The sequence below is a fragment of the Oncorhynchus nerka genome, linkage group LG22, assembly GCF_034236695.1.
Source record: "Oncorhynchus nerka isolate Pitt River linkage group LG22, Oner_Uvic_2.0, whole genome shotgun sequence".
Taxonomy (NCBI): domain Eukaryota; kingdom Metazoa; phylum Chordata; class Actinopteri; order Salmoniformes; family Salmonidae; genus Oncorhynchus; species Oncorhynchus nerka.
This window is the reverse complement of record NC_088417.1, coordinates 76,945,671-76,968,657: the sequence shown is the minus strand read 5'-3', so window position 1 is coordinate 76,968,657 and position 22,987 is coordinate 76,945,671. Positions and strand designations below refer to the sequence as shown.

Below are 22,987 nucleotides of genomic sequence, written 5' to 3'. Positions count from 1 at the left end.
GAGGAGAGGAGAGGGAGAGAGAGAGAAGGGAAAGGAGGAGAGAGAGAACTGGGACTGGGGTTCATGAAAGAGAGAGAGAGAGAGAGAGAACTGGGACTGGGGTTAATGAGAGGAGAGGAGAAAGAGAGAGGGAAGGAGAGAGAGAGAACTGGGACTGGGTTAATGAAATGAGAGGAGAGAGAGAACTGGGACTGGGTTAATGAGAGGAGAGGAGAGAGAGAGGGAAGGAGAGAAAGAACTGGGACTGGGGTTAATGAGAGGAGAGGAGGGAGAGAGGGAAGGAGAGAGAGAACTGGGACTGGGGTTAATGAGAGGAGAGGAGAAAGAGAGAGGGAAGGAGAGAGAGAGAACTGGGACTGGGTTAATGAAATGAGAGGAGAGAGAGAACTGGGGCTGGGGTTCATGAGAGGAGAGAGAGAACTGGGACTGGGGTTAACGAAATGAGAGGAGAGAGAGAACTGGGACTGGGGTTAATGAGAGGAGAGAAGAAAGAGAGGGAAGGAGAGAGAGAGAGAGACCGAGAGACCCAGGTATAGAGGTGGATAACCAGTTTTAGTTCCAGACATGTTGTCTTCAGTCATGTATTCAGTATTATAATATATCAAATATATATTAGAGTGGAACATATACTAACACATATCCAAGCACGTAGACTGTGAGTGTACAATATATTATGTATAACTAGTGTGACCTTATTAACCTATAGCAGGACAACCGTCTCCATGGGAGACCATTATAATGGATTATATCTCCTTACATCTGTATACAGGATCTACAGTAAGCCTTCTATTGTACTAGGAATGTATGTATTTCATGTATATGTGTGTGTTTGTAAGTATTTGTGTGTGACACAGTGTATATTGACTGAATATGATGAATAAAAAATGGATAGTCCTGCGTGTTAAAGATGGTTGTTTTTCTCGGAGGAGAGACCGAGAGGGAAGAGAGGCAGCAGGGCAGCAGGGCACCAGAGCAGCAGGGCAGCAGGGCAGCAGGGAAGCAGGGCAGCAGGGCAGCAGGGCAGTAGGGCAGCAGGGAGCAGCAGGGCAGCAGGGCAGCAGGGCAGCAGGGAAGAGAGGCAGCAGGGCATCAGGGCATCAGGGCAGCAGGGCACCAGAGCAGCAGGGCAGCAGGGCACCAGGGCAGCAGGGCAGCAGGGCAGCAGGGCACCAGGGCAGCAGGGCAGCAGGGCATCAGGGCAGCAGGGCATCAGGGCAGCAGGGCAGCAGGGCAGCAGGGCATCAGGGCAGCAGGTCAGCAGGGCATCAGGGCAGCAGGGCAGCAGGGCAGCAGGGCATCAGGGCAGCAGGGAAGAGAGGCAGCAGGGCAGCAGGGAAGAGAGGCAGCAGGGCAGCAGGGCATCAGGGCAGCAGGTCAGCAGGGCATCAGGGCAGCAGGGCAGCAGGGAAGAGAGGCAGCAGGGCACCAGGGCAGCAGGGCATCAGGGCAGCAGGGCAGCAGGGCAGCAGGGCATCAGGGCAGCAGGGAAGAGAGGCAGCAGGGCACCAGGGCAGCAGGGCAGCAGGGCATCAGGGCAGCAGGGCAGCAGGGAAGAGAGGCATCAGGGCAGCAGGGCAGCAGGGAAGAGAGGCAGCAGGGCAGCAGGGAATCAGGGCAGCAGGGCATCAGGGCAGCAGGGCAGCAGGGAAAAGAAGCAGCAGGGCACCAGGGCAGCAGGGCATCAGGGCAGCAGGGCAGCAGGGAAGAGAGGCAGCAGGGCATCAGGGCAGCAGGTCAGCAGGGCAGCAGGGCTAGCAGGGGCAGCAGGGTACCAGGGCAGCAGGGAAGAGAGGCAGCAGGGCAGCAGGACAGCAGGGCAGCAGAGCAGCAGGGCAGCAGGGCAGCAGGGCTAGCAGGGGCAGCAGGGCACCAGGGCAGCAGGGCAGCAGGGAAGAGAGGCAGCAGGGCACCAGGGAAGAGAGGCAGCAGGGCACCAGGGCAGCAGGGCATCAGGGCAGCAGGGCACCAGGGCAGCAGGGAAGAGAGGCAGCAGGGCATCAGGGCAGCAGGGCAGCAGGGAAGAGAGGCAGCAGGGCAGCAGGGCACCAGGGCAGCAGGGAAGAGAGGCAGCAGGGAAGAGAGGCAGCAGGGAAGAGAGGCAGCAGGGCATCAGGGCAGCAGGGCAGCAGGGCATCAGGGCAGCAGGGCAGCAGGGAAGAGAGGCAGCAGGGCAGCAGGGCAGCAGGGCATCAGGGCAGCAGGGCAGCAGGGAATAGAGGCAGCAGGGCAGCAGGGCACCAGGGCAGCAGGGCACCAGGGCAGCAGGGCAGCAGGGCATCAGGGCAGCAGGGAAGAGAGGCAGCAGGGCATCAGGGCAGCAGGGCAGCAGGGCACCAGGGCAGCAGGGAAGAGAGGCAGCAGGGCATCAGGGCAGCAGGGCAGCAGGGCAGCAGGGCATCAGGGCAGCAGGGCATCAGGGCAGCAGGGCATCAGGGCAGCAGGGCAGCAGGGCACCAGGGCAGCAGGGAAGAGAGGCAGGGCAGCAGGGCAGCAGGGCATCAGGGCAGCAGGGCATCAGGGCAGCAGGGCATCAGGGCAGCAGGGCACCAGGGCAGCAGGGAAGAGAGGCAGCAGGGCACCAGGGCAGCAGGGCATCAGGGCAGCAGGGCATCAGGGCAGCAGGGCATCAGGGCAGCAGGGCATCAGGGCAGCAGGGAAGAGGGCACCAGGGCAGCAGGGCAGGCAGGCAGGGCAGCAGGGCAGCAGGGCATCAGGGCAGCAGGGCATCAGGGCAGCAGGGCAGCAGGGCAGCAGGGAAGAGAGGCAGGGCAGCAGGGCATCAGGGCAGCAGGGCATCAGGGCAGCAGGGCACCAGGGCAGCAGGGAAGAGAGGCAGCAGGGCACCAGGGCAGCAGGGCATCAGGGCAGCAGGGCATCTACACTGGACACTAATATAAAGTGTTGGTCCCATGTTTCAGGAGAAATAAAATAACTACACTGAACAACAATATTAACACATGTAAAGTGTTGGTCCCATGTTTCATGAGCTGAAATAAAACAGAAATGTTCCATATTCACAAAAAGCTTATTTCTGCACAAATTTGTTTCCATCCCTGTTAGTGTACATTTCTCCTTTGACAAGATAAACCATCCACCTGCCAGGTGTGGCATATCATTGACTGGGCTCCCAGTCATGAGAAATCTGTAGATTAGGGCCTAATGTATTTATTTCTATTGACTGATTTCCTTATATAAACTGTAACTCAGTAAAATGGTTGAAATTGTTGGGGTTTATATTTTTGTTCAGTGTAGATTTGTCTGGAATAAATTAACAGGAGATAAATAGTTTGAGGGATTATATTGTATTGTTACAGGATAAACAAACCACACCCTCATACCTCACCATGTCCTCCTGTCTGTCTGTCTGGGAACAAACCACACCCTCATACCTCACCATGTCCTCCTGTCTGTCTGTCTGGGAACAAACCACACCCTCATACCTCACCATGTCCTCCTGTCTGTCTGTCTGGGAACAAACCACACCCTCATACCTCACCATGTCCTCCTGTCTGTCTGTCTGGGAACAAACCACACCCTCATACCTCACCATGTCCTCCTGTCTGTCTGTCTGGGAACCATCCACACCCTCATACCTCACCATGTCCTCCTGTCTGCCTGTCTGGGAACAAACCACACACTCATACCTCACCATGTCCTCCTGTCTGTCTGTCTGGGAACAAACCACACCCTCATACCTCACCATGTCCTCCTGTCTGCCTGTCTGGGAACAAACCACACCCTCATGCCTCACCATGTCCTCCTGTCTGTCTGTCTGTCTGTCTGTCTGTCTGTCTGGGAACAAACCACACCCTCATGCCTCACCATGTCCTCCTGTCTGTCTGGGAACAAACCACACCCTCATACCTCACCATGTCCTCCTGTCTGTCTGTCTGTCTGTCTGGGAACAAACCACACCCTCATGCCTCACCATGTCCTCCTGTCTGTCTGTCTGTCTGTCTGGGAACAAACCACACCCTCATGCCTCACCATGTCCTCCTGTCTGTCTGGGAACAAACCACACCCTCATACCTCACCATGTCCTCCTGTCTGCCTGTCTGGGAACAAACCACACACTCATACCTCACCATGTCCTCCTGTCTGTCTGTCTGGGAACAAACCACACCCTCATACCTCACCATGTCCTCCTGTCTGCCTGTCTGGGAACAAACCACACACTCATACCTCACCATGTCCTCCTGTCTGTCTGTCTGGGAACAAACCACACCCCTCATACTGTCTCACCATGTCCTCCATGTCTGTCTGTCTGGGAACAAACCACACCCTCATACCTCACCATGTCCTCCTGTCTGTCTGTCTGGGAACAAACCACACCACTCATGCCTCACCATGTCCTCTGTCTGTCTGCCTGTCTGGGAACAAACCACACCCTCATGCCTCACCATGTCCTCCTGTCTGTCTGGGAACAAACCACACCCTCATACCTCACCATGTCCTCCTGTCTGTCTGTCTGTCTGTCTGTCTGGGAACAAACCACACCCTCATGCCTCACCATGTCCTCTGTCTGTCTGTCTGTCTGTCTGGGAACAAACCACACCCTCATGCCTCACCATGTCCTCCCTGTCTGTCTGGGAACAAACCACACCTCATACCTCACCATGTCCTCCTGTCTGTCTGGGAACAAACCACATCCTCATACCTCACCATGTCCTCCTGTCTGTCTGGGAACAAACCACACCCTCATACCTCACCATGTCCTCCTGTCTGTCTGTCTGGGAACAAACCACACCCTCATACCTCACCATGTCCTCCTGTCTGTCTGTCTGGGAACAAACCACACCCTCATACCTCACCATGTCCTCTGTCTGTCTGTCTGTCTGGGAACAAACCACACACTCATGCCTCACCATGTCCTCCTGTCTGTCTGTCTGGGAACAAACCACACCTCATACCTCACCATGTCCTCCTGTCTGTCTGGGAACAAACCACACCCTCATACCTCACCATGTCCTCCTGTCTGTCTGTCTGGGAACAAACCACACCCTCATACCTCACCATGTCCTCCTGTCTGTCTGTCTGGGAACAAACCACACCCTCATACCTCACCATGTCCTCCTGTCTGTCTGTCTGGGAACAAACCACACCCTCATGCCTCACCATGTCCTCCTGTCTGTCTGTCTGGGAACAAACCACACACTCATACCTCACCATGTCCTCCTGTCTGTCTGTCTGGGAACAAACCACACCCTCATACCTCACCATGTCCTCCTGTCTGTCTGTCTGGGAACAAACCACACACTCATACCTCACCATGTCCTCCTGTCTGTCTGGGAACAAACCACACCCTCATACCTCACCATGTCCTCCTGTCTGTCTGTCTGGGAACAAACCACACCCTCATACCTCACCATGTCCTCCTGTCTGTCTGTCTGTCTGTCTGTCTGTCTGGGAACAAACCACACCCTCATACCTCACCATGTCCTCCTGTCTGTCTGTCTGGGAACAAACCACACACTCATACCTCACCATGTCCTCCTGTCTGTCTGGGAACAAACCACACCCTCATACCTCACCATGTCCTCCTGTCTGTCTGTCTGGGAACAAACCACACCCTCATACCTCACCATGTCCTCCTGTCTGTCTGTCTGGGAACAAACCACACACTCATACCTCACCATGTCCTCTGTCTGTCTGTCTGTCTGTCTGTCTGGGTCTGTCTGTCTGTCTGTCTGTCTGTCTGTCTGTCTGGGAACAAACCACACCCTCATACCTCACCATGTCCTCTGTCTGTCTGTCTGGGAACAAACCACACCCTCATACCTCACCATGTCCTCCTGTCTGTCTGTCTGGGAACAAACCACACCCTCATACCTCACCATGTCCTCCTGTCTGTCTGGGAACAAACCACACCCTCATACCTCACCATGTCCTCCTATCTGTCTGTCTGTCTGTCTGGGAACAAACCACACCCTCATACCTCACCATGTCCTCCTGTCTGTCTGTCTGGGAACAAACCACACCCTCATATGTCCTCCTGTCTGTCTGGGAACACCATGTCCTCCTGTCTGTCTGTCTGGGAACAAACCACACCCTCATACCTCACCATGTCCTCCTGTCTGTCTGTCTGGGAACAAACCACACACTCATACCTCACCATGTCCTCCTGTCTGTCTGGGAACAAACCACACACTCATACCTCACCATGTCCTCCTGTCTGTCTGTCTGGGAACAAACCACACACTCATACCTCACCATGTCCTCCTGTCTGTCTGTCTGGGAACAAACCACACCCTCATACCTCACCATGTCCTCCTGTCTGTCTGTCTGGGAACAAACCACATACTCATACCTCACCATGTCCTCCTGTCTGTCTGTCTGGGAACAAACCACACCCTCATACCTCACCATGTACTCCTGTCTGTCTGTCTGGGAACAAACCACACCCTCATACCTCACCATGTCCTCCTGTCTGTCTGGGAACAAACCACACCCTCATGCCTCACCATGTCCTCCTGTCTGTCTGTCTGGGAACAAACCACACACTCATACCTCACCATGTCCTCCTGTCTGTCTGTCTGGGAACAAACCACACCCTCATGCCTCACCATGTCCTCCTGTCTGTCTGTCTGGGAACAAACCACACACTCATACCTCACCATGTCCTCCTGTCTGTCTGGGAACAAACCACACCCTCATACCTCACCATGTCCTCCTGTCTGTCTGTCTGGGAACAAACCACACCCTCATACCTCACCATGTCCTCCTGTCTGTCTGTCTGTCTGTCTGTCTGTCTGTCTGGGAACAAACCACACCCTCATACCTCACCATGTCCTCCTGTCTGTCTGTCTGGGAACAAACCACACCCTCATACCTCACCATGTCCTCCTGTCTGTCTGTCTGGGAACAAACCACACACTCATACCTCACCATGTCCTCCTGTCTGTCTGTCTGGGAACAAACCACACACTCATACCTCACCATGTCCTCCTGTCTGTCTGTCTGGGAACAAACCACACCCTCATATACCTCCTCCTGTCTGTCTGTCTGTCTCCTGTCTGTCTGTCTGTCTGGGAACAAACCACACCCTCATACCTCACCATGTCCTCCTGTCTGTCTGTCTGGGAACAAACCACACCCTCATACCTCACCATGTCCTCCTGTCTGTCTGTCTAGGAACAAACAGACAGACAGGAAGGACATGGTGAGATGGGAACAAACCACACCCTCATACCTCACCATGTCCTCCTGTCTGTCTGTCTGGGAACAAACCACACCCTCATACCTCACCATGTCCTCCTGTCTGTCTGTCTGTCTGTCTGTCTGTCTGTCTGTCTGTCTGTCTGTCTGTCTGTCTGTCTGTCTGTCTGTCTGGGAACAAACCACACCCTCATACCTCACCATGTCCTCCTGTCTGTCTGTCTGTCTGTCTGTCTGTCTGTCTGTCTGTCTGTCTGTCTGTCTGTCTGGGTACAAACCACACACTCATACCTCACCATGTCCTCCTGTCTGTCTGTCTGTCTGTCTGTCTGTCTGTCTGTCTGTCTGTCTGTCTGTCTGTCTGTCTGGGTACAAACCACACACTCATACCTCACCATGTCCTCCTGTCTGTCTGTCTGGGAACAAACCACACACTCATACCTCACCATGTCCTCCTGTCTGTCTGTCTGGGAACAAACCACACCCTCATACCTCACCATGTCCTCCTGTCTGTCTGTCTGTCTGTCTGGGAACAAACCACACCCTCATGCCTCACCATGTCCTCCTGTCTGTCTGTCTGGGAACAAACCACACACTCATACCTCACCATGTCCTCCTGTCTGTCTGTCTGGGAACAAACCACACCTCACCATGTCCTCCTGTCTGTCTGTCTGGGAACAAACCACACCCTCATGCCTCACCATGTCCTCCTGTCTGTCTGTCTGGGAACAAACCACACACTCATACCTCACCATGTCCTCCTGTCTGTCTGGGAACAAACCACACCCTCATACCTCACCATGTCCTCCTGTCTGTCTGTCTGGGAACAAACCACACCCTCATACCTCACCATGTCCTCCTGTCTGTCTGTCTGTCTGTCTGTCTGTCTGTCTGTCTGTCTGGGAACAAACCACACCCTCATACTCACCATGTCCTCCTGTCTGTCTGTCTGGGAACAAACCACACCCACTCATACCTCACCATGTCCTCCTGTCTGTCTGTCTGGGAACAAACCACACACTCATACCTCACCATGTCCTCCTGTCTGTCTGTCTGGGAACAAACCACACACTCATACCTCACCATGTCCTGTCCTCCTGTCTGTCTGTCTGGGAACAAACCACACCCTCATACCTCACCATGTCCTCCTGTCTGTCTGTCTGTCTGTCTGTCTGTCTGTCTGTCTGTCTGTCTGTCTGGGAACAAACCACACCCTCATACCTCACCATGTCCTCCTGTCTGTCTGTCTGGGAACAAACCACACCTCATACCTCACCATGTCCTCCTGTCTGTCTGTCTGGGAACAAACCACACCCTCATACCTCACCATGTCCTCCTGTCTGTCTGTCTGGGAACAAACAGACTCCTCAGGAAGGACATGGTGAGATCTGGGAACAAACCACACCCTCATACCTCACCATGTCCTCCTGTCTGTCTGTCTGGGAACAAACCACACCTCATACCTCACCATGTCCTCCTGTCTGTCTGTCTGTCTGTCTGTCTGTCTGTCTGTCTGTCTGTCTGTCTGTCTGTCTGTCTGTCTGTCTGGGAACAAACCACACCCTCATACCTCACCATGTCCTCCTGTCTGTCTGTCTGTCTGTCTGTCTGTCTGTCTGTCTGTCTGTCTGTCTGTCTGTCTGTCTGTCTGTCTGTCTGGGTACAAACCACACACTCATACCTCACCATGTCCTCCTGTCTGTCTGTCTGGGAACAAACCACACACTCATACCTCACCATGTCCTCCTGTCTGTCTGTCTGGGAACAAACCACACCCTCATACCTCACCATGTCCTCCTGTCTGTCTGTCTAGGAACAAACAGACAGACAGGAAGGACATGGTGAGATGGGAACAAACCACACCCTCATACCTCACCATGTCCTCCTGTCTGTCTGTCTGGGAACAAACCACACACTCATACCTCACCATGTCCTCCTGTCTGTCTGTCTGGGAACAAACCACACCCTCATACCTCACCATGTCCTCCTGTCTGTCTGGGAACAAACCACACCCTCATACCTCACCATGTCCTCCTGTCTGTCTGTCTGGGAACAAACCACACACTCATACCTCACCATGTCCTCCTGTCTGTCTGTCTGGGAACAAACCACACCCTCATACCTCACCATGTCCTCCTGTCTGTCTGTCTGTCTGTCTGTCTGTCTGTCTGTCTGTCTGTCTGTCTGTCTGTCTGTCTGTCTGTCTGTCTGTCTGTCTGTGAACAAACCACACCCTCATACCTCACCATGTCCTCCTGTCTGTCTGTCTGGGAACAAACCACACACTCATACCTCACCATGTCCTCCTGTCTGTCTGGGAACAAACCACACACTCATACCTCACCATGTCCTCCTGTCTGTCTGTCTGTCTGTCTGTCTGTCTGTCTGTCTGGGAACAAACCACAACCTCATACCTCACCATGTCCTCCTGTCTGTCTGTCTGGGAACAAACCACACACTCATACCTCACCATGTCCTCCTGTCTGTCTGGGAACAAACCACACACTCATACCTCACCATGTCCTCCTGTCTGTCTGTCTGTCTGTCTGGGAACAAACCACACCCTCATACCTCACCATGTCCTCCTGTATGTCTGTCTAGGAACAAACAGACAGACAGGAAGGACATGGTGAGATGGGAACAAACCACACCCTCATACCTCACCATGTCCTCCTGTCTGTCTGTCTGGGAACAAACCACACACTCATACCTCACCATGTCCTCCTGTCTGTCTGTCTGGGAACAAACCACACACTCATACCTCACCATGTCCCCCTGTCTGTCTGGGAACAAACCACACCCTCATGCCTCACCATGTCCTCCTCTCTGTCTGTCTGGGAACAAACCACACACTCATACCTCACCATGTCCTCCTGTCTGTCTGTCTGGGAACAAACCACACCCTCATACCTCACCATGTCCTCCTGTCTGCCTGTCTGGGAACAAACCACACCCTCATGCCTCACCATGTCCTCCTGTCTGTCTGTCTGGGAACAAACCACACACTCATACCTCACCATGTCCTCCTGTCTGTCTGTCTGGGAACAAACCACACACTCATACCTCACCATGTCCTCCTGTCTGTCTGTCTGGGAACAAACCACACCCTCATACCTCACCATGTCCTCCTGTCTGTCTGGGAACAAACCACACCCTCATACCTCACCATGTCCTCCTGTCTGTCTGTCTGGGAACAAACCACACACTCATACCTCACCATGTCCTCCTGTCTGTCTGTCTGGGAACAAACCACACCCTCATACCTCACCATGTCCTCCTGTCTGTCCTCCTGTCTGTCTGTCTGTCTGTCTGTCTGTCTGTCTGTCTGTCTGGGAACAAACCACACCCTCATACCTCACCATGTCCTCCTGTCTGTCTGTCTGGGAACAAACCACACACTCATACCTCACCATGTCCTCCTGTCTGTCTGGGAACAAACCACACACTCATACCTCACCATGTCCTCCTGTCTGTCTGTCTGTCTGTCTGTCTGTCTGTCTGTCTGTCTGTCTGTCTGTCTGTAATATTTGTGGTGATGTCATGACACCAGGAGAACACAAAGTAGAGTTATTACAGCTCTCCCAAACACTTTGTTTACCAGAATAATCCGGAAGATTCAGTGTGTGTGTGTGTGTGTGTGTGTGTGTGTGTGTGTGTGTGTGTGTGTGTGTGTGTGTGTGTGTGTGTGTGTGTGTGTGTGTGTGTGTGTGTGTGTGTGTGTGTGTGTGTGTGTGTGTGTGTGTGTGTGTGTGTGTGTGTGTGTGTGTGTGTGTGTGTGTGTGTGTGTGTGTGATTGTTGATTTAGGCTTGGCGCTATAATAGCTTGAATCACTGGCCTGTACAATGACCCTATCATACACAGCTGATAACTATACTTACCATAAATTCTCTCTCTCTCACACACACACACACACACACACACACACACACACACACACACACACACACACACACACACACACACACACACACACACACACACACACACACACACACACACACACACACACACACACACAGCATTCTAAATATAGCAACCCTAATACCGTGCTGCTTGAGGACTAGAATATACTATATACTGTCTCCTCCGAGTAATTCTATGGTATCACGGGCGACAATATATTTATTCAGACAGACGGTCAATTATAAAGTGAGATTCACTGCAGCAGGTGTGGCCACAGGTGTGTGTGTGTTTTACTTCAAGAGTTTAAATAGCCAACCACAACCACACACACTCCTTTAAACCACAAGTTTACCAGAAGACGAGGAAGGTGACACCATCAGGTAAGTCTTCTCCTCTCCCCTCTCTTCTCGCCTCTCCTCCTCACCACTCTTCTTCTCTCATCCTCTCCTCTCCTCCTACTATCTCTCCTCTTTTCTCCTCCTCCCATTACCTCTCCTCTTCTCTTCCTGTCTTCTCCTCCTCCTGTTACCTCGCTTCTCCTCTCCTCCTCCCGTTACCTCTCCTCTCCTCCTCTTCTCCTTCCGTTACCTCGCTTCTCCTCCTCTTCTCCTGTCTTCTCCTCCTCCCGTTACCTCTCCTCTTCTCCTCCTGTCTTCTCCTCCTCCTGTTACCTCTCCTCTTCTCCTCCTGTCTTCTCCTTCTCCTGTTACCTCTCTTCTCTTCTCCTCTCCTCCTCTTCTCCTTCTCTCTTCTCCTCCCGTTACCTCTCTTCTCCTCTCCTCCTCTTCTCCTTCTCTCTTCTCCTCCCGTTACCTCTCTTCTCCTCTCCTCCTCTCCTTACTTCTCCTCCTCTTCTCCTTCCCTCTTCTCCTCGTTTCTCTCTTTACCTCTTCTCCTCGTTTCTCTCGTTACCCCTCTTCTCCTCCCGTTACCTCTCCTCTTCTCCTCCTGTCTTCTCCTCCTCCCGTTATCTCTCTTCTCCTCTCCTCCTCCTCGTATCCTTCCCTCTTCTCCTCTCCTCCTCCTCTTATCCTTCCCTCTTCTCCTCTCCTCCTCCTCGTATCCTTCCCTCTTCTCCTCCTCCTGTTATCTCTCTTCTCCTCTCCTCCTCCTCTTATCCTTCCCTCTTCTCCTCTCCTCCTCCTCGTATCCTTCCCTCTTCTCCTCCTCCTGTTATCTCTCTTCTCCTCTCCTCCTCCTCTTATCCTTCCCTCTTCTCCTCTCCTCCTCCTCGTATCCTTCCCTCTTCTCCTCCTCCTGTTATCTCTCTTCTCCTCTCCTCCTCCTCTTCTCCTTCCCTCTTCTCCTCTCCTCCTCTTGTTACCTCTTTCCTCCACTCTTCTCCTTTCTTTATTTAGAGGGACCTTGTATCATGCAGGTCCATTTCAACTGGTGAACATGTTACAGGATATTACAGGACACAATACCTGACAGTGAGAGACGACATGATGAAGATCAAACTGCTTCTGCTGATCTGGACTGCATCTGTGAACAGCCTGCCGGTAAGTAGCCTGATGATGAAGATGAGGGGGAGGATGGTGATGATGATGATGGTGGTGGTGGTGATGGTGGTGATGAGGATGATGATGAGGATGATGGTGATGAGGATGGTAATGATGATGGGGATGATGGTGGTGGTGAGGATGATGATGATGGTGATGATGATGATGATGGTGATGATGATGAGGATGGTGATGATGGTGGTGGTGGTGATGAGGATGGTGATGATGATGAGGATGATGGTGATGAGGATGGTGATGATGATGGGGATGATGGTGGTGGTGATGATGATGATGATGGTGATGATGATGATGATGGTGATGATGATGAGGATGGTGATGATGGTGGTGGTGGTGATGAGGATGGGGATGATGGTGGTGGTGGTGATGATGAGGATGGTGATGATGGTGGTGGTGGTGATGATGAGGATGGTGATGATGGTGGTGGTGATGATGATGAGGATGGGGATGATGGTGGTGGTGATGATGATGAGGATGGGGATGATGGTGGTGGTGATGATGATGAGGATGGTGATGATGGTGGTGGTGGTGATGAGGATGGTGATGATGGTGGTGGTGGTGATGATGATGGGGATGATGGTGGTGGTGAGGATGGTGATGATGATGAGGATGGTGATAAGGATGGTGATGATGAGGATGATGATGATGTGGTGGTGGTGATGATGGTGGTGATGAGGATGGTGATGATGATGAGGATGGTGATGATGGTGGTGATGGTGATGATGGTGGTGATGAGGATGGTGATGATGATGAGGATGGTGATGATGAGGATGATGATGATGGTGGTGATGGTGATGATGGTGGTGATGAGGATGGTGATGATGATGAGGATGGTGATGATGATGAGGATGATGATGATGGTGGTGGTGGTGATGAGGATGGTGATGATGGTGGTGGTGATGATGAGGATGATGATGATGGTGGTGATGGTGATGATGGTGGTGATGAGGATGGTGATGATGATGAGGATGGTGATGATGATGAGGATGGTGATGATGAGGATGATGATGATGGTGGTGATGGTGATGAGGATGGTGATGATGATGAGGATGGTGATGATGATGAGGATGGTGATGATGAGGATGGTGATGATGATGAGGATGGTGATGATGATGAGGATGGTGATGATGAGGATGATGATGATGGTGGTGGTGGTGATGGTGGTGATGATGAGGATGGTGGTGAGGATGGTGGTGATGATGAGGATGGTGATGATGATGAGGATGGTGATGATGAGGATGATGATGATGGTGGTGGTGGTGATGAGGATGGTGATGATGATGGTGGTGATGATGAGGATGGTGATGATGATGAGGATGGTGATGATGAGGATGATGATGATGGTGGTGATGGTGATGATGATGAGGATGATGATGATGGGGGTCATGGTGATGAGGATGAGGGTCATGGTGATAAGGATGGTGGTGGTGATGATGATGATGGTGAGGATGAGGGTCATGATGATGATAAGACAGAGTAGTTGATGTCAGTTTCTGAGGGTAGTAGAGATGACAACACTACCACCAGCTTTGAGAGAGAGAGTATTAAATGCATTACCATGACCTGTTGTCTGTGTCTTGCAGTGGCAAGCCTCCCCCCTGTCTGGCGTCAGCCCCTGGGGGATAGGAGAGGGTCACGAGAGAGGAGAGGACCCAGACGGCAGCTCAGCCCGGACTGGCCAGGACAGTAGAAAAGGGTGGGGTCTCGCCTTAGAGGGGTTTCCGGGAGTCACGCCTACCACGTTCCCTCAACCAACCAGAGCACAGGACAGTGGCCCCTCTCCCAGACCTACTTACGTGAGGAGGGGACGTAGTCTCAAGGTTGATGACATCGCCAGCAATGACATTACAGAGGAGGAGCTGACAATGTCCTATAAAACTCTTCCTGGTTACAGTGAGGACCGGTTGCTAGGGGAGGAGTTTGGTGATTATGGGATGCAGAGGGACTCACCCGGCAGTGAATCGCATACCGGGAAAGACCCGACAGATCACAATGACTCCTCCAAATCAAGTGATTCTGTTGACTCTAACACCTCTAGTGATTCAAGCGATTCCTCCAAGTCAAGTGACTCTAACACCTCTAGTGATTCAAGCGATTCCTCCAAGTCAAGTGACTCTAGCGATTCAAGTGATTCCAGCGACTCAAGCGACTCAAGTGATTCAAGTGACTCTAGCGACTCTAGCGACTCTAGCGATTCAAGCGACTCTAGCGACTCTAGCGACTCTAGCGACTCGAGTGACTCTAGCGATTCTAGCGACTCAAGTGATTCTAGCGACTCTAGCGACTCTAGCGACTCAAGTGATTCTAGCGACTCAAGCGATTCTAGCGATTCTAGCGACTCAAGTGATTCTAGCGACTCAAGTGATTCTAGCGACTCTAGCGACTCAAGTGACTCTAGTGATTCAAGTGACTCTAGTGATTCAAGTGATTCTAGCGACTCAAGTGATTCTAGTGACTCAAGTGATTCTAGCGACTCAAGTGACTCTAGTGATTCAAGTGACTCTAGTGATTCAAGTGACTCTAGTGATTCAAGTGATTCTGGCAATACAAGTGAGTCAAGCAACTCTAGTGATTCTAAGTGATTCAATCTCCACAGACAAATAACGGCAGAGAGAGAGAGAGAGAACAAGACAGAGAGAGAGAGAGAGAGAGAGAGAGAGACAGAGAGAGAGAACAAGACAGAGAGAGAGAGAGAGAGAGAGAACAAGACAGAGAGAGAGAGAACAAGACAGAGAGAGACAGAGAGAGAGAGAGAGACAGAGAGAGAGAGAGAGAGAGAGAGAGAGAGAGAACAAGACCGAGAGAGAGAGAACCAGAGCCAGATGTCATACTATGTCTCAAGCTTGTAGGACTGCAATAGTACCTTTTTATATAGATTATAGATATATTTTATATAGATATGTGATATGTGCTTTTCTATGTGTGTCTCATTTTACAGTTGTGTTTTTCACGTTTACTAGTAAATAAAGTGTTCCACAATAAAACACTGGCCAAGTGACTTATGTAACGTATAATCACACACACACACTTACATTTAAACTTACATTTCAATTTCATTTTCAATGACATCATTGTTGTGCTTTGTGTGATTTTAACCACGTGGGCATTGCCTCCTGATTGGTTGATGTCATGTTTAACACTTATCTTCCTCCATCTTTTCTACTACTAAATAAAGGAACGCTCCATTTGAACTTGTTGAGTTTGTTAGTGTTTAAATACTGGAGAGTCGAGACCAAATCACGGGCGCTGGACAGAGTGGATTTCAGTTGTGACAAAAGGCAGTTTTATTGAGTCAAAAGATATCTTGTCCCACAGTTTTACGTGCACGGATCTAGTTCATATAACTCGGTAAGGAGTCAGGTGAAAAAGAGACCTATACAAAGGTTTACAGTCATTTTTATACATAGAATAAAGTAGGTAGAGTCTTGTCGTGCCGCCTTCTGAATGGTCCCGTAGGGTTGGAGGCGGACCTGCTCTAGCCAGAGCAGGAGCCCCATTGGTGCACAGCAGAGCCTTCTGCTCTGAGCACCCGACCAGTAGAGGGGGTTGAGATGTGTGTTTATACCAGGAGATATTTGTGTCAGGGGTTCGTGAGGTAGAGAACTGAGAGGGGCAGTTTTTATGGCTGGGCGTATGTGTTCGTGCGATGGAATGTCTTTGTTTCCTGGGGTCGTGAGACAACAGAGCTGAGGGGGTAGTTTTAGGGGGGATGTGTGAGATGGTTCCTGTTTTAGCAGGGGTACGTAAGATGACTTGAGTCAGGCGGTTTGGCTTGGCGCTGTATAATATATGAGCTATGTATATGAATGTTTACATACATATATATGACAGGGTGGTGCTGGAGGGGCGGATATGAAGCAAAGACAGACAGTGGGCCTTTGTGTTTTGTTCAGTTTTGGGTGTGATCCGTCTCTATGGTCCTATAAACCAAGCCACAGTCTAGGTCCCGCTCGGACCCTGTCCTAGTCACACAAACCACATAACACCTCCTGGAGAGGAGCAGGGAGGAGAGGAGAAGACCACAGACCACATAACACCTCCTAGAGAGGATCAGGGGAGGCAAGGAGAAGACCACTCCAGGGGAGAAGGGAGAGGAGAAGACCACTCCAGGTGAGGAGAAGACCACTCAGGACTGAAGAAGAGGAGAAGACCACTCCAGGACTGAAGAAGAGGAGAAGACCACTCCAGGTGAGGAGAAGACCACTCCAGGTGAGGAGAAGACCACTCCAGGACTGAAGGAGAGGAGAAGACCACTCCGGGTGAGGAGAAGACCACTCCAGGACTGAAGAAGAGGAGAAGACCACTCCAGGTGAGGAGAAGACCACTCCAGGACTGAAGAAGAGGAGAAGACCACTCCAGGTGAGGAGAAGACCACTCCAGGTGAGGAGAAGACCACTCCAGGTGAGGAGAAGACCACTCCAGGACTGAAGAAGAGGAGAAGACCACTCCAGGACTGAAGAAGAGGAGAAGACCACTCCAGGTGAGGAGAAGACCACTCCAGGTGAGGAGAAGACCACTCCAGGTGAGGAGAAGACCACTCCAGGACTGAAGAAGAGGAGAAGACCACTCCAGGACTGAAGAAGAGGAGAAGACCACTCCAGGTGAGGAGAAGACCACTCCAGGAGTGAGGGAGAGGAACAGGGAGGAGAGGACAAGACCACTCCAGGACTGAAGAAGACCACTCCAGGGGAGAAGGAGAGAAGAAGACCACTCCAGGAGCGAAGGAGAGGACCACCCCCGGTTTGAACCCAACAACGCATCCCCAGACATCATAACGTAGAAATATCCTGTCCAATCAGCTGTCTCAGAATAAAAGAGTTGTATAATAAAACAGACGCTGTTAAATGAAAAACATTTTAAAAACCATCAGGAGTTTAACACACCCACCGCCAACCACAGGTTTCAGAACAACTAACCGCAGGGCGAAGGCGTGGCCTGTGATGCGTTTCCTGTCCTATCTGTGTTGTGATTGGTTGATCAGGGTGAGAGGAGTTCTGATTGGTGGATCAGGTGTGACGTGTGCGTTTAAATCAACCCCAATAGGGACCAGCAACAGAATTCTGATCTGTAGTCTGAAACATTGGGATTAGAAACCTACAGACGACAGAACCAGTCTGCTGTTTAAAGACTTTCAGCTGAGCATCAGGTAAAACCGGACGGAGATGAATTAGGAGAAAACAAACAGTTGGTTTAAACGTTCATCCTTTATGTTATCTGGAGTTGTAACGTTGAGATTGTTGCTGAAGAGGCCTGGGCAGATTCCATAATGAATAATACAGTGACAATATGAAGACGCTGCTGTTCATTTACAAGTTCAACTAACAACTATTACTGTTGGTCTGTTAACAGGTCTGTTAGTTAAACTAACAACTATTACTGTTGGTCTGTTAGTAAAACTAACAACTATTACTGTTGGTCTGTTAGTAAAACTAACAACTATTACTGTTGGTCTGTTAACAGGTCTGTTAGTAAAACTAACAACTATTACTGTTGGTCTGTTAGTAAAACTAACAACTATTACTGTTGGTCTGTTAGTAAAACTAACAACTATTACTGTTGGTCTGTTAGTAAAACTAACAACTATTACTGTTGGTCTGTTAGTAAAACTAACAACTATTACTGTTGGTCTGTTAACAGGTCTGTTAGTAAAACTAACAACTATTACTGTTGGTCTGTTAACAGGTCTGTTAGTAAAACTAACAACTATTACTGTTGGTCTGTTAACAGGTCTGTTAGTAAAACTAACAACTATTACTGTTAATCTGTTAACAGGTGTTATATAAAGCGTTACTAGCAGACCAAAGCTCTGGTTAAACCGGATGCCCTCAGATAACTCTGGGCCCAGTGTCCTCAGTCAAGTCTAGAGCCTGTGTGCAATAACATGATTATCCGAAGGACACACAGCTGCCATCACGCAAATATTACTCCCCTGTAAACTACAAAGAGCAGCCTGCAACACTAACGAGCTTAGAAGTGCCAAGCTATCTCGCTGACATTGAACCCTACATGCACTCCTGCATAAACAGGAAACACCTGAGCCTAAAGCAGACATTACCAACATCCAAGTTTCCTTGACACACACACACTCTACCCCCCCCTACTGGTCGGGTGCCAAGAGCAATGGACTTTGCTGTGCACCAAGGGGGCCCGCTCTGGCTAGAGCAAGGCCCGCCTCCAACTCTTCAGGACCAGTCAGAAGACCAACACGACGAGACTCCACCTACATTATTCTGTGTATACATTCTGTTGTAAACTCTGGCTGAGCAGCCTAATTATTCTGACTCCTCACAGGAGTCACATTCCTTAGGTCCGTGCACGATAAACGGCAGGACAAGATAACTTTGACCAATAAACGGCCTTTTTGATACACCTGATTCCACTCTGTCCAGCGTCGTTGTTTTGCATTCCCTCTCCAGTATGAAACACTAACACAGGTCTGTTAGTTAAACTAACAACTATTACTGTTAATCTGTTAGTTAAACTAACCACTATTACTGTTGATCTGTTAACAGGTCTGTTAGTTAATGAGTCTAGCCTTCCCAGTAAGTACGTACTCTTTCTCCCTCCCTCCTAACAGGCTGTGTTCTGCCTCTCTTTCTCCCTCCCTCCTAACAGGCTGTGTTCTGTCTCTCCCTCCTCTCTTTCTCCCTCCCTCCTAACAGGCTGTGTTCTGCCTCTCTTTCTCTGTCTCCTCCTAACAGGCTGTGTTCTGCCTCTCTTTCTCCCTCCCTCCTAACAGGTTGTGTTCTGCCTCTCTTTCTCCCTCCCTCCTAACAGGTTGTGTTCTGCCTCCTCTTTCTCCCTCCCGCCTAACAGGCTGTGTTCTGCCTCTCTCCCTCCCTCCTAACAGGCTGTGTTCTGCCTCTCTCTCTTCTAACAGGCCCTCCCTCCTAACAGGTTGTGTTCTGCCTCTCCCTCCTAACAGGCTGTGTTCTGCCTCTCTTTCTCCCTCCCTCCTAACAGGCTGTGTTCTGCCTCTCCCTCCTAACAGGCTGTGTTCTGCCTCTCTTTCTTCTCCTCCTAACAGGTTGTGTTCTGTCTCTCCCTCCCTCCTAACAGGCTGTGTTCTGTCTCTCCCTCCTAACAGGCTGTGTTCTGTCTCTCCTCTCCTAACAGGCCTCCCTCCTAACAGGCTGTGTTCTGCCTCTCTTTCTCCCTCCCTCCTAACAGGTTGTGTTCTGCCTCTCTTTCTCCCTCCCTCCTAACAGGTTGTGTTCTGCAGGGTTTCTCTCTCCCTCCTAACAGGCTGTGTTCTGCCTCTCTTTCTCTCCCTCCTAACAGGCTGTGTTCTGCCTCTCTTTCTCCCTCCCTCCTAACAGGCTGTGTTCTCTCTCTCTCCCTCCCTCCTAACAGGTTGTGTTCTGCCTCTCTTTCTCCTCCCTCCTAACAGGCTGTGTTCTGCCTCTCTTTCTCCCTCCCTCCTAACAGGTTGTGTTCTGCCTCCCTCTTTCTCCCTCCCTCCTAACAGGTTGTGTTCTGCCTCTCTTTCTCCCTCCCGCCTAACAGGTTGTGTTCTGTCTCTCCCTCCCTCCTAACAGGCTTTCTCCCTCCCGCCTAACAGGTTGTGTTCTGCCTCTCTTTCTCCCTCCCTCCTAACAGGTTGTGTTCTGCCTCCTCTTTCTCCCTCCCTCCTAACAGGTTGTGTTCTGCTCTCTTTCTCCCTCCCTAACAGGCTGTGTTCCCTCCCTCCTAACAGGCTGTGTTCTGCCTCTCTTTCTCCCTCCCTCCTAACAGGTTGTGTTCTGCCTCTCTTTCTCCCTCCCTCCTAACAGGCTGTGTTCTGCCTCTCTGTGTTTTCTCCCTCCCTCCTAACAGGTTGTGTTCTGTCTCTCCCTCTCTCCCTCCTAACAGGTTGTGTTCTGTCTCTCTTTCTCCCTCCCTCCTAACAGGCTGTGTTCTGCCTCTCTTTCTCCCTCCCTCCTAACAGGTTGTGTTCTGTCTCTCCCTCCCCTCCCTCCTAACAGGCTGTGTTCTGCCTCTCTTTCTCCCTCCCCTCCTAACAGGTTGTGTTCTGCCTCTCTTTCTCCCTCCCTCCTAACAGGCTGTGTTCTGCCCTCTTTCTCCCCCTCCTAACAGGCTGTGTTCTGTCTCTCCCTCCTAACAGGCTGTGTTCTGCCTCTCTCCCTCCCTCCTAACAGGCTGTGTTCTGTCTCTCCCTCCATCTCCCTCCTAACAGGCTGTGTTCTGTCTCTCCCTCCATCTCCCTCCTAACAGGCTGTGTTCTGTCTCTCCCTCCTAACAGGCTGTGTTCTGTCTCTCCCTCCATCTCCCTCCTAACAGGCTGTGTTCTGTCTCTCCCTCCTAACAGGCTGTGTTCTGTCTCTCCCTCCTAACAGGCTGTGTTCTGTCTCTCCCTCCAAACAGGCTGTGTTCTGTCTCTCCCTCCATCTCCCTCCTAACAGGCTGTGTTCTGTCTCTCCCTCCACCTCCCTCCTAACAGGCTGTGTTCTGTCTCTCCCTCCATCTCCCTCCTAACAGGCTGTGTTCTGTCTCTCCCTCCATCTCCCTCCTAACAGGCTGTGTTCTGTCTCTCCCTCCATCTCCCTCCTAACAGGCTGTGTTCTGTCTCTCCCTCCTAACAGGCTGTGTTCTGTCTCTCCCTCCTAACAGGCTGTGTTCTGTCTCTCCCTCCATCTCCCTCCTAACAGGCTGTGTTCTGTCTCTCCCTCCATCTCCCTCCTAACAGGCTGTGTTCTGTCTCTCCCTCCATCTCCCTCCTAACAGGCTGTGTTCTGTCTCTCCCTCCTAACAGGCTGTGTTCTGTCTCTCCCTCCCTCCTAACAGGCTGTGTTCTGTCTCTCCCTCCATCTCCCTCCTAACAGGCTGTGTTCTGTCTCTCCCTCCATCTCACTCCTAACAGGCTGTGTTCTGTCTCTCCCTCCATCTCCCTCCTAACAGGCTGTGTTCTGTCTCTCCCTCCATCTCCCTCCTAACAGGCTGTGTTCTGTCTCTCCCTCCACCTCCCTCCTAACAGGCTGTGTTCTGCCTCCTCTCTCCCTCCATCTCCCTCCTAACAGGCTGTGTTCTGTCTCTCCCTCCTAACAGGCTGTGTTCTGTCTCTCCCGCCACCTCTCAGGTCCACAAGAGAGGTGACAAGATCAGACAACAATGAAGGAGAGGGGGTCTCTCCCTCCATCTCCCTCCTAACAGGCGCGCACTCCACGATTAACCGACTCTTTCCATCGTTCTCTCAGCAACAGAGTGACTACAGTCATTCAAGTGATGAAGAGGAGGATGAGGGAGGACAGGAAAGAGAAGAGGGAGGGGAAGTCTCTCCCTCCTAACAGAAGTGGGGGAAGAGGGAGGAGAGGAAAGTGAAGAGAGTGATTAGGAAGAGGGTGACAGTGATGAAGAGGAGGGGGTGAAGAAGGAGAAGAAGGAGAGAAGGAAATAAGAGAGGAAGAAGGAGTGGGAAATGAAGGAGAGAATGAAGAGGGTGGGGGAGGAAACAGGAGGGGAGAGGAGACAGGAGTGGACGGGAAGGAGAGGAGACAGGAGTGGACGGGGAAGGAGAGGAGACAGGAGTGGACGGGGAAGGAGAGGAGACAGGAGTGGACGGGGAAGGAGAGGAGACAGGAGTGGACGGGGAAGGAGAGGAGACAGGAGTGGACAGGGAAGGAGAGGAGACAGGAGTGGACGGGGAAGGAGAGCAGCCTACTCCGGTGGACGGGGAAGGAGAGCAGCCTACTCCAGTGGACGGGGAAGGAGAGGAGCCTACTCCAGTGGACGGGGAAGGAGAGCAGCCTACTCCAGTGGACGGGGAAGGAGAGCAGCCTACTCCAGTGGACGGGGAAGGAGAGCAGCCTACTCCAGTGGACGGGGAAGGAGAGCAGCCTACTCCAGTGGACGGGGAAGGAGAGAGCCTACTCCAGTGGACGGGGAAGGGGAGAGCAGCCTACTCCAGTGGACGGGGAAGGAGAGCAGCCTACTCCAGTGGACGGGGAAGGAGAGCAGCCTACTCCAGTGGACGGGGAAGGAGAGCAGCCTACTCCAGTGGACGGGGAAGGAGAGCAGCCTACTCCAGTGGACGGGGAAGGAGAGCAGCCTACTCCAGTGGACGGGGAAGGAGAGCAGCCTACTCCAGTGGACGGGGAAGGAGAGCAGCCTACTCCCGTGGACGGGGAAGGAGAGCAGCCTACTCCAGTGGACGGGGAAGGAGAGCAGCCTACTCCCGTGGACGGGGAAGGAGAGCAGCCTACTCCAGTGGACGGGGAAGGAGAGCAGCCTACTCCAGTGGACGGGGAAGGAGAGCAGCCTACTCCAGTGGACGGGGAAGGAGAGCAGCCTACTCCAGTGGACGGGGAAGGAGAGCAGCCTACTCCCAGTGGACGGGGAAGGAGAGCAGCCTACTCCAGTGGACGGGGAAGGAGAGGAGCCTACTCCAGTGGACGGGGAAGGAGAGGAGCCT

At 51.8% G+C, this 22,987-nt stretch overlaps 2 protein-coding genes across 4 annotated transcripts in view; both read left to right on the top strand.

The window, feature by feature from the left end:
* Window positions 1-22,987, top strand: part of LOC115105764 (neurofibromin-like) — a 195,687-nt gene that overhangs the window by 27,857 nt on the left and 144,843 nt on the right. The window lies entirely within an intron of this gene.
* LOC135563896 (dentin sialophosphoprotein-like) lies at window positions 11,412-15,558 on the top strand. The gene is made up of 3 exons (XM_065007741.1): window positions 11,412-11,439; window positions 12,467-12,561; window positions 14,163-15,558. Exons 2-3 carry the CDS (start codon window positions 12,505-12,507, stop codon window positions 15,159-15,161), a joined length of 1,056 nt encoding a protein of 351 aa, XP_064863813.1. The 5' UTR covers window positions 11,412-11,439; window positions 12,467-12,504; the 3' UTR covers window positions 15,162-15,558.

What these genes read in the sequence shown, in the direction of transcription:
- LOC135563896 (XM_065007741.1), top strand. Translation starts at nt 12,505, where the DNA reads ATGATGAAGATCAAACTGCTTCTGCTGATCTGGACTGCATCTGTGAAC. An exon ending in CATCTGTGAACAGCCTGCCG is followed by an intron (nt 12,562 to 14,162) that starts GTAAGTAGCCTG and finishes TGTGTCTTGCAG; the next exon opens with TGGCAAGCCTCCCCCCTGTC.